The sequence below is a fragment of the Myotis lucifugus genome, unplaced genomic scaffold (assembly GCF_000147115.1).
Source record: "Myotis lucifugus unplaced genomic scaffold, Myoluc2.0 scaffold_46, whole genome shotgun sequence".
In the NCBI taxonomy this organism is placed as follows: Eukaryota; Metazoa; Chordata; class Mammalia; order Chiroptera; family Vespertilionidae; genus Myotis; species Myotis lucifugus.
The window spans coordinates 5,477,016-5,488,716 of NW_005871094.1; the positions used below are offsets into that span (position 1 = coordinate 5,477,016).

The 11,701-nt window shown below is 36.0% G+C and overlaps 1 protein-coding gene across 6 annotated transcripts in view; it reads right to left on the reverse strand.

Moving 5' to 3' along the window:
• MKLN1 (muskelin 1) overlaps nucleotides 1-11,701 on the reverse strand; it is a 301,088-nt gene that overhangs the window by 91,004 nt on the left and 198,383 nt on the right. For 5 of the 6 annotated variants that reach the window (XM_023753515.1, XM_006088336.3, XM_023753517.1 and 2 more), the window contains 2 exons: nucleotides 11,022-11,131; nucleotides 8,124-8,316 (listed from right to left, as the gene is read on the reverse strand). In XM_023753515.1, coding sequence (XP_023609283.1) covers nucleotides 8,124-8,316; nucleotides 11,022-11,131 — 303 coding nt within the window. Of the gene's footprint in view, nucleotides 1-8,123; nucleotides 8,320-11,021; nucleotides 11,132-11,701 lie in introns of all 6 variants that reach the window. The other variant, XM_023753519.1, reaches the window with a different exon arrangement.

Below are 11,701 nucleotides of genomic sequence, written 5' to 3' on the forward strand. Positions count from 1 at the left end.
ACACTGTATTAGGCAAATTACTTAATCATTCTCATTTATTAAATCGACGTTATAACAACAATACTTACCCTAGAAAGTAGGTATGAGAATTAAACAAATTAATTCTTTTTTTTTTTTTATCGCTAAAAGTATTACAAAGGGTATTACATAAGTGTCCTTTTCCCCCCCCCCACCCTTCAAATTAATTCTTATAAAGGGTTTTATACATTTAAAAAAAAAAAATTTATTGATTGATTTTTAGAGAGAGGGAGGAAGGGAGGGAAAGAAGGCTGAGAGAGTGAGAGAGAGAAACACTGAGATGTTGTTCCATTTGTTTACGCATTCATTGGTTGTTTCATATATGTGCCCTGACCAGGACTCGAACCATCAACCTTGGTGTATAGGGACATTGCTCTAACCAACTGAGCTACCCAGCCATGACTTTATATAGAATTCAGAGGAGTAAATGGCACATTAACACCCTATAGAATTCAGAAGAGTAAATGACACATTAACACCCTCAAATTCATGTTAGTTATGATAATGATAATTATGTAAAATTTGGAACTATACTTGGCAGAAAACTAACAATCTTTTATGCACAAAATGAGAACTTAACACAAAGGCTAAAAGGAGTTAAGAGAAGGGGAAGTGACTGGAGTACAGGAATAATAAAAGAAGCTATCTTAAAAGAGCTGGCCTTGAAGAATGAGTTAAGAGTGAATAGTGATATAAAAGAAAGTAATCAGTAAGGGAATACAGCATAAACAAAGGCACAAAGACATGAATGGGCAGGAATATGGGAAAAAGCCATGTTTCCAAAAGCAGCCTGGCAGTCAGGTGGGGGAAAAAAGATTTGGCATTTTGAGTACTGCTGAGAAGAAACAGTATCCTAAGGTGAAAAGCAAAAATCTTGCTATCCTAGAACACAACCCTAGCTACTGACCAATAAGAAACTCATCTCATTTAAAGATTCATAATACTAAAAAAAATCAACTCAAGAGCTAGCCTATCTAATAATAGACAAACATGGCAATTAATCGTACCTCTGACACGCTTCCCATTGGCTAATCAGGGTGATATGCAAATTAACTGCCAACCAAGATGGTGGTTAACTGCCAACAAAGATGGCGGCTAATTTGCATACTGCAGGCAGGGCGGAACAGCGCCATCCTGCCTGCCCCGCTGCCATCTGGGCCTGCTATTTGTGACCTGGGTGGCAGGCGGCCCGTATGGGAACAGACCCAGGGCTGGCGGCAGGACCGCAGCCATCGGCCACTGGCCACGCCCACAAACAGCCCTCCCGTGGGGATCCCCGGCTGACAGGTGCTAAGGCACGAATCCACCACCCGCCACTCCCACAAACGGCCCTCCCACAGTGATCCCGGGCTGGCGGGTGCTAATGCACTGATCCGCCACCGGCCACGCCCACAAACAGCCTTGGGGGGATCCCCGGCTGACAGGTGCTAACACACTGATCTGCCACTGGCCAACCACAAATGGCCCTCCCGTGGGGATCCCCGGCTGACAGGTGCTAATGCACCGATCTGCCACTGGCCACACCCACAAACGGCCCTCCCAGTGGGATCCCTGGCTGACAGGTGCTAATGCACTGATCTGCCAAAACGCACACCCGGGCTGCCTTTGCCCTGAGCGAACTATGCAGCTGGGAGAGGGGAGTGGGGCCACTGGGAGCAGGGTGGGAACTTCCCGGGGTTTGCGTCAGGCAGCCCAGAGCAGAGTGCGAACTATCCATGCCGGTAGCTGCTTGCTCATTCACTTACTTGCTCACTCATTCATTCATTCACTCACTCAGCAAACCCTCTCAGGTCCATGGCACTAGGCCAGGCACTGAAGTTGAAGCAGGATAAGACAGAGCTATGTCCTCAAGATGTTAGTAATTCAGTAGGGTGAAGCAGGCACATGAACGAGGCAGTTGTACGCACAGATGCACTGTACTGGGTTCTGGGAGGGCTGTAACTAACGCCGACTTTGTTCTCTTGATAAAATGGGGCCTCGGGAGCCAGGCCGCCCAAGCCTGTAGGCCTGTGCCTAGGCCAGGAGTGGCCGGGGTCCTGTAACATGACAGAGGGTGCAGGTTGGGCTGAGGGGTCTGGCCCCACCTCTCACCCTCACCCCCGAGTGCACAAATTTTTGTGCACCGGGCTACTAGTACAAAGATATAAAAAGGAAGAGAAAGAAAAAATTATTTTAAGTGGCAAATGAATCTGATTTAACAGAAAAATGCAGGCATGTAATAGATGAAAATGGTTAAATATTTTATCATGGATATAAAAAGTTAAGTAAGCAACCCTCTCTATAAAATATAAGCACAAATTAAAGCTATAAACAGTTGAAAAGTAGAGATATAAATATTTGAAAAAGATATGGTAAAGCAATAAGAGGAAATAAAATATGAATTGTTAGAACTGAAAGAAAAGAGAAAGAAAAAAATTAAAACATCACAGAAATGAAGGCCAAGGTGTAAGGCTATACTAATAACATAGTAATGGAAATGAGATAAAGGATTTAGAGAAGCTTGAAGAATTCAGCATAAATGTGCTGTTAAAAAGAACAAAAGAAAAAATGAAAGAAATAATAGACAAAGGCAACATATATTTAATTAAAAGGAAACAAAATACACAAAGCTAACAGTGCTGCCACACTGGAGTTGCCCTGTTAATATAACTTTAAAATAATCTAAAACTAAAATAAAATACTTAAACAGCCATAGAAAAAAATTTAAATTCAAAGAAGCAAGAGTTGAAAATTATAGTACACTCTTGATAGCAATAATAAAAACTGGCTAACAGCAGAATAATATCCAAAAAGGTATTTGAAGAAGATAACTGTCAACCTAAAATTCCATATCCAGCAAATATATTCAAGAAAAGAGATAAGCCAAAACCGGTTTGGCTCAGTGGATGGAGCGTCGGCCTGCGGACTGAGGGGTCCCAGGTTTGATTCCGGTCAAGGGCATGTACCTGGGTTGCAGGCACATCCCCAGTAGGAGATGTGCAGGGGGCAGCTGATCGATGTTTCTCTCTCATCGATGTTTCTAACTCTCTATCTCTCTCCCTTCCTCTCTGTAAAAAATCAATAAAATATATTTAAAAAAAAAAAAAAAAAAGAAAAGAGATAAAATTGTCAAGCAAACAAAAACTGAGTTAATCTGCATTAGGAGAAATTGTAAAGGAAGTGTTTAAGGCAGAAGGAAGATGATCCTACTTATAAGATCAGCAATACAAACAGTAATGAAGAAATAAAACCTGGGTAAAATTAATGAACACTGGCTGTACAAAACAAGAACAGTACTATTTTATAAGGTCTTTGAATTAAATTTCAAATAAAGGACAATAGCAAAAATATACACAGAGTGCATTACTTCCAAATGAATAAAAATGAAAAGATTAAAAAGTAAAAACAAGAGACAACCAAAAAGAAGAACAGATATGACAAAGAATATAAAGTAAAATGGTAGGTTTAAATGTATATACTTATCAGTAATTCAAACATGTAAACAAATGGTTAAATCAAAAAAGGGCAAATTTGCCCTAGCCAGTTTGGCTCAGTGGACCGAGCATCAGCCTGCAGACCAAAGGGTCCCGGGTTCGATTCTGGTCAAGGGCACATACCTTGGTTGCAGGCTCCTCCTCGGCCCAGGCCCTGGTCAGAGATTGTGCAGGAGGCAACCAGTGGATGTGTTTCTCTCACATCAACGTTTCTCTCTGTCTTTCCCACTCTCCCTAAAAAAAATTAATGGAAAAATATCCTCAGGTGAGGATTAACAAAAAATAAAAATAAAAAAGGAGGCAGATTTTAAGGAATCCAACTAAATTTCCAGCAGATACTTCTTTTAAAAAAGGGTACAGAACAAAAATAAAACATAGCATAACAAAATTTGGACTTAGAACTAAGACAATGCTTAAAGGGAAACTCTTGACATCAAATCCTACATTAGAAAAGAAGGATCTCAAGTTAATGGCCTCTACTTTCATTTTATGAAAATAGAAAAGAACAAATTAAAACAAAAGCATGTAGAAGGAAGGAAATAAATAAAGACAAAATAAATCAATGAAATAGAAAGAGACAAACATATATAGAGAGGGAAAAAGACAAAACAAAACCAAGAAACCAAGCAATGTTTTCTTAAAATAAAAGTATTAGATCTCTAGCTAGACTGCTAAGAAAAAAAAGACAAAAATTACCAGTATCAAAAATAAGAGATGACATAAAGGTATGAAGGGGATAACAAAATATTATGAACAACTTTATACCAATAAATTCACCAATTTAGATGAAATGAGCATATTCCTCAAGTACACAAACTACCAATGCTCACTCAAGAAGAAATACAAAATATAGATAGTCCTAGAGCTATTGATAATACTAAATTTGCAGTTAAGAACCTTGCCACAAAGGTAACTCTAACAAGATTTGAGATCTCACTTAAAAAAACCACTGCATAAACCAAGGGGTGAGAAGGGACAGATTACAGAGAGAAAAAAAGAAGAGGAGGGAAAGAGGGAGTAAGAAGAAATAAAGGAGGTAAAAGGAGAGAGAGGAAAGAAGACCAAGACCTCAAGTTGAAACTTTAGGAAATTCACACTAGTGAGCCTGTTGGAGTGCTATTTATGAAAGTTTAATCCACCCTTTTTTCACAAAAGTAAACTTTTATTTTAAAAGGAAATAAGATAAATACTGCAAAAAGAGGTTTTCTTTGATAATTTCCTGTTTAGGTGATTACTTTTGCCCATCATCACTGGATTCTTCCTTTTTCCCCTGGCATTGTCAGAAAGGAAGTGGCAATGACTGGTTCAGGAATCACCTTTAATGTAAAGATATTTCTAGGCAAATATAAAGCTAATTAGAGACACTTTCTTAAAATATAGACCATACTTGAAGAGTGCAGTAATATACCATATATATATATATATATATATATATGAATGATAATTTTTGTTTCCCCCATTATAAGATGCTTTGGATTCTCTAGACTTTCCTATTTAGCAAGGATGATAATTTTTGTTTCCCCCATTATAAGATGCTTTGGATTCTCTAGACTTTCCTATTTAGCAAGGAGGAACTTCCAACAAATTATCATCAGTGAAGTCAGCAGCAAACTGAACAACCCTGGAAAGAATGTTTATTAACTAAACACTGTTGCAAGCCAGTTGAGTACAAAAAATTTGACTTGGCTCTAAGTCTCAAGAATAGTTACTACCAATTTAACTTGGTTCCTTCCTAGAGCAGAAAAGATAGTATATGAGTTGGACATGATTTTAAGAAATTCTCTTAAATGAGTATATAGCTAATCAGTTTTAAAATGTAACTGCTTTTAGCCTAAGAATTACAGAAAGTTGTCAGTAGTTATTGTTGCTATTGTTGTTTACTTTACTTTAACAAAATATTACAGGACAAGAATTTGAAATAAAACAAAAACCTCATAAAATTACTTGTGTCTTTCTTATTCTGTAAGTTTAAAAAATATATATAATTCATTTTCTGAAATGGCATACATGCATACACATATACTTTCACTAGTGGCAGTTTAATGGTTTGGGGAGGATTATCATATATATTTTATTTGTTTATATTCCAAAGCATATTCTATTTCATACATAATAATCACTTATTTGCAGGCATCATTACCAATTAAATAAGCAGTAACAATGTACAAGGCTGAGAGGCAGGTTTATTGTTGTAACTCAATGGAGCTAGAAGCACCTCAATTTAAGTTAACTTTAAATTTATAAAGAAGGCAGTACTAGTTCTGTTTCCTTCCTTTGTAAAATGCTACCAATATCTGATAAGTGAGTACCTAATAGTATTAGATGATAACAGTGATAAGATTAAAATATATAAAAACATTGAGAAAGTCTATGGTTCTTTATTTCTTTCTATAAAAGATTCACCAAATTTTATTCCACAAGTTTTATATTGAGCATTAAGCAGCTTTTACTCACAATGCTTTTGATACCAAATGTATGGGGGTTTTTCTTACAGCAACCATTTCTCTAATTCTGACACCAACGAGGTATCCAACAATTCAATTTAATGCTGACATTATCTATCTGGAGTTAAGCATCAGATTCCACAAATTAAACAGCTCAGTCCCACAAGATGATCCCCACTTCAGATGCCAAGCACAAGTCCCAGAGGTCACAAATCAAGGCTTCCCACAACTCTCCTCAAAGTTCAATAACTCAGTGTGATCACATAATTCAGGAGAGTGATTTACTTACTATTATTATAAAGGATACAACTCAGGAATAGCCAAATGGAAGAAAGGCATAAGGCAAGGTATTGGGAGCAAGTGTGTGTGTATAGCTTCCATGCCCTCCGTAGGCATACCACTCTCCCAGCACTCTGATGTGATCACCAAATTGAAAGCTCTTTGAGCCAAGTTGTTTAGGGCCTTTTTTTGTTGAGGTTCCGCTGGCTGTTGGTGACTAAAATCAATCTCTGACCCCTCTCCCCTCATTAGAGGTAGTGAGGGAGGTGCTACTGAAATTTCCAGCCTCTAATCACATGTTTTGGTCTTTCTGGAGATCTGAAGCTATCTAGGAACCCAGCCACCAGTCATCTCAGCAAGCAAGACACTCTTATCCCTCCACAGATTCCAAGGGTTATAGAAGCTGTGTGTGCCAGGACCTGTACAAAGACCAAATATATATATATATTATTTCAGAAGCACCTATTCTGTTCTTTGTCACCATGGAAATCATTGTGGGAAACTGTTTTTAAAGGATGCCATTGTATAAAGCAGAGATTTTCAACTGGTATGCAATTTCAAAACATACAATACCTATTTTTTTCATTGGTTTCAGAGAGAAGGGAGGAGAGAGAGCTAGAAACACCAACGATGAGAGAGAATCATTCATTGACTAGCTGCCTCCTGCATGCCCATACTGGGGATCGAGCCCACAACCCTGGCATGTGCCCTACTGGGAATCAAACTGTGACCTCCTAATTCATAGGTCAACGCTTAACCACTGAGCAACACCAGCCGGGCGCAATGCCTGACTATTTAGTCTAGGGCACTAACCTCTTTTCTCTTAGATTGTCAAATAAAAAAATGACAGCTGTTAACACAGCAATGGCTGTTCAATGTGAATAAATCAAAATTATATATTTTCTTTTGTCAGACCTGCAAAACATATATTTTGGTGTGCTGCAGAATTTTAGTAATTAGTTTATGTGTGCCATGGGATGAAAAAGATTGAAAACTGCTGCTATAAAACAACAACAGAGATCCTTTGTAAAATAACAAAACATATCAGACCTTAAATATTCAAATGGGTGTCATCCTACAACAGTTACTTTGCGAGATTACATTATGTTCTAACATCCACATTTCTTTCAAAACCCAAGAATATCATCAATTATATAGCATTCACACCACACAGAAGATGTTTCTATTATAAATTTCCTCATTCATTATAACTGTCTATTAATGACGTTTTTGGCTTATCCAACCATCTCTTTCCTCAAATTACACTATTATTTTTTATTAAATATATTTTATTGATTTTTTTACAGAGAGTAAGGGAGAAGGATAGAGAGTTAGAAACATCGATGAGAGAGAAACATCCATTAGCTGCCTCCTGCACACTCCATACTGGGTATGTGCCCGCAATCAAGGTACATGCCCTTGACCGGAATCGAACCTGGGACCCTTCAGTCTGCAGGCCGACACTCCACTGAGCCAAACCGGTTAGGGCCAAATTACACTTTTAAACAATGACAATTTGCTACCAACAAAAATAACGTAAATAAATAGGCTACTAATACTGAGGATAACATTAAAAGCCTTTTCCAACATGGTTTAGTGCTAGTCAATGTTACCATTCATTTATAAGTGCATGGTTTCCCAAGAAGACAACTTAGATTTAGCTATGTGATTCAATGTGCTTCTTTTTTGTTTTTCAAGTTTCATTACATTGTAGACCTATCTTAATAAAAGAGGTTCCTAACCAAGGATCTAACAATCTTTACAGAGTAAAACACAAACAACAACAACAACAACAAAAATAAAATAAAGAAAACTAATAACTCACATAAGCGTACATTCTTTTTTAAAGTTTCTTGAATATATTTGAAATCACACTAATAACCAACTAAGTTTAATGTCAATAACATACCATTTACAGCTTTTTCAATCAGCTCTTCACAAGCATCAAAATCACCCTTCAACACCAGTTTATCATGCAGATCTGTTAACATAGGATGTTCCAGGGCAATCTTGGTTTTCTTCTGTAGTGATTCAAAGGCTTCTGTATAATTGTGTTGTCTAAAGTGTTTTAGGCAGAGACGAATGGCTTCCTGTTCACGGTACTACTGGAACACAAGAGAAAATATGAAAAGAAGAGATTTGCTTAGTTATTACTATAAGAATAATAAGTGACAACTAACAAGCCTAAAGTGAGCATTTATTATGTGCTAACCCTATTCCTTATATCATTATTTTCACTTTTAAATGGCAAAACTGATGCTTAATCAAGTATAATAACCTGTCAAAGGTCACAAAGTATGTAACAGAAAGATATGAATGAGATAAAGATATATGATATAGCTTTCATGAAGATGAAAGATATGGATGAAACCAGACCTAATTCTACAGCCTCAACTTTCAAGAAAAGCAGAAAAACTATTTATGAAAGCCCACTTAAGACTGCAAAAATTATAACTTCCTGGCTTTTACTAATCAGATTATAATGTTGGTACTGAAAGCATAGAAACCATTAAATAATATACATAAATTATATTATGTTTTTTATTCTTGGTTCTTTAGTATTAAGTTATTACTTGAGTGACAAATATTATCAAATATTTATGTATTTTAAATTCACAAACAGGTTTTATGACTCAAAATCATGAGAAAGAGACTACTTAAATTGTATAATTTTTTCTAATCCTCGACTACTTCATCTATTTAAACAGCAATAAGTAAAAATCTCAATGAACTAGAATTCCAAAACAAGAATGTTTAATTTACTAAATCTTTCCTGAAATAGGATGAATGCCAAAAATACAAGCTCATATAAAGAATTTTTAAAGATAAACAGTAAGTTCAAGATTTCCAAATTTTCTAAATAAGAATGAACAAAACTAATGACACAGAAGCAATACATGATAATCAAACAAAAATATGATTTACTTGTAAGCAATATCTTTTAATAAAACAGGAAAATAAGATGCTACCTTTTAGGAAGCTTCCCAAGAAAAAAAAATCAGTTTGCTGATTTTTTTTATTAATAAAAGGTTATCAAAAATACTTCCTTAAGCACTATAAGATTCTCCCTCATCAAATAATAAAAGAATGATTCTATACCCAAACTTATTTTACATTATTAGTTTCTTACTCTTTGCTTGTAAATAAAGATTTATCATAACTATCCAGAACCATATTAAACAGTAATACCTTCTTATTGTGTTGACCATAGGAGTCTGAATCATATCCCTATTTAAATTTTCTATCAGGTGGCATGTTAGATACATAGTAGAGGATTTATGAAATAATAGAATTTTAATGCTTCAAAAAAGGATTGACTCTCAGAGGGTAAAGACTTTAATTTTGATTTCTAGAGGTTCAGAGTAAATATAGAGAACTTGAAAAGTGAATGTGGTTGAACAATTTTAAGTTCTCAAATATTATCTTTCCACAGTGTTGGGGAAAGAGGTAAAATTTGCAACTTCCTGAAATATCAAGAGTTCATGTGAATGTATTAAAGAAAACACACATTCATTTCATAGACTAAAGGGAAAATTCAACTATCAGAAGAGCTAAATCTTTTTTACTTAAAGAAGCACCTTTCCAAAACTTACTATCTATTATGTGAGTTACACTGTAAAGGTGCTTTTTTAACGTTTAAAAATATCGTCTTTACCTTGAAAGAATGTACAATATTGAGATCCAAAAATATACAGGAAAGTCAGCATCTATTTTAAATTGAATATAATCAAATGCCAAAAATAAATTAGTCAAAAATTTCTCAATTAAACTGACCAAAAAAGCTGAAATTCCATACAAAAATACTATATTGTTTCCCAATCTCCTATGAGTAAATCAGTTTACTCACAAATAAAAATATCAGGAACTAGTGAGTAGATTGACAAGAAAGAAGCCTTCCCCCAAATTAGCCAAGAGTCAAATAGACATTAAAAACAAAAATGAAGCATGGAAGATATTTAAAAAAAAAGCAGAACACCTAGTTCTCAATAATTTCAACTCACATTTCTCAGCCGAATCTATATAAAATGACTTATGAATAAAATCGTTAAATGTGCCCAGCCAGCGTGGCTCAGTGATTGAGCATCGACCTATGAACCAAGAGGTCACAACTCAAATCCCAGTGGGGGTACGCAGGAGGCAGTTAATCAATGATTCTCTCTCATCACTGGTGTTTCTAGCTCTCTCTCCCACTCCCTTCCTCTCTAAAATCAAAAAAATATATATATTTAAAAACTGTAAATTTTTCTTCTTGCTGTAAACACAAGATCATAATATTTATAGAAACTGTTTCAAATTCTTTAAAAGGAAAAGCAAAACTTCTTATAAAGGAATTCTTCATAGGAATGAAGGCATATATGATAAAAGCAATTTAGAACCAAAACTATCCCACTAAAAACTGTGTTTAAATATTTCAATCAATATAGGTTAAAAACAAAATTAATGGTCAGATTATAATAATATAATGGCAGATTCTGGAGCCAGAATGCCCGAGTCTATATACTGGCTTAACCACTTTATAACTATGTGATCTTAGGCAAAATACTTAACCTCTCAGTGCTCCATTTCATCATCTATAAAATACAGATAATAACTATACTTGATCTCATAGAGTGGTAATGATTTAATAAGTAATAAAGGCTGCTTAGAAGCTGAGAGAATATAAATGCATAATACAATTAGTTGATTAATCATAATTACCATTATTCTCAGTATTGTAAATTATTCTCAATGAAGACAAGAGAGTAACACAATTCTCTCTTTACGTGCATTAGAAACATGATATAAGGATTTTAAAATACGGCCCTACCTTGCTGTACCAGTTGAGACAAGGTTGTACTACATCGGGATCATCAATGCCACTAAGTTCAACATACCAGATGCTAAAGTTAAAGCTGGGTCCCCAGGATAAGAGTGGAACTTTGAGGAGAAAAAAAAAAAAAGGAAGAAAGAAAAATAAAAAAATTAACATAGTTTCAATAAAACTTTAGCAAAGTAAAATCACTATTCAAGCCTATTAGGAGTCATTCAACAAATTTTCTCTCAACACTTTCTTTGTGCCTAGCATTGTACTATTAAGTGCTGGGGCTACAAGAGCAAAATGAAACATGACTACCATCATGAGGTTTCTTTAATTATAAAAATACTAGAGGCCCTCTAGTATGCATATAAGATCTTTGGTTAATCTCTTCCCGTCCTTCCCCCCTCCCTCTGAGATTCATCAGTCTGTTCCATGTTTCCATGCCTGTGGTTTCTGCTCCTATGTTGAGTGTCTGCCTCCTGGTGGTCAGTGCACGTCATAGCTCCCGGTCAGCCAGTCGGTTGGCCGTTCGCTTAGGCTTTTATGTATATAGATTAGAGGCCCGGTGCACAAAAATTTGTGCACTGACGGGGGGGGGGGGCGGGTATCCCTCAGCCACACTTGTGCCCTCTCACAGTCTGGGACAACACGGTGGGAAATAACGACCTGCTGGCTTAGGCCCACTCCCG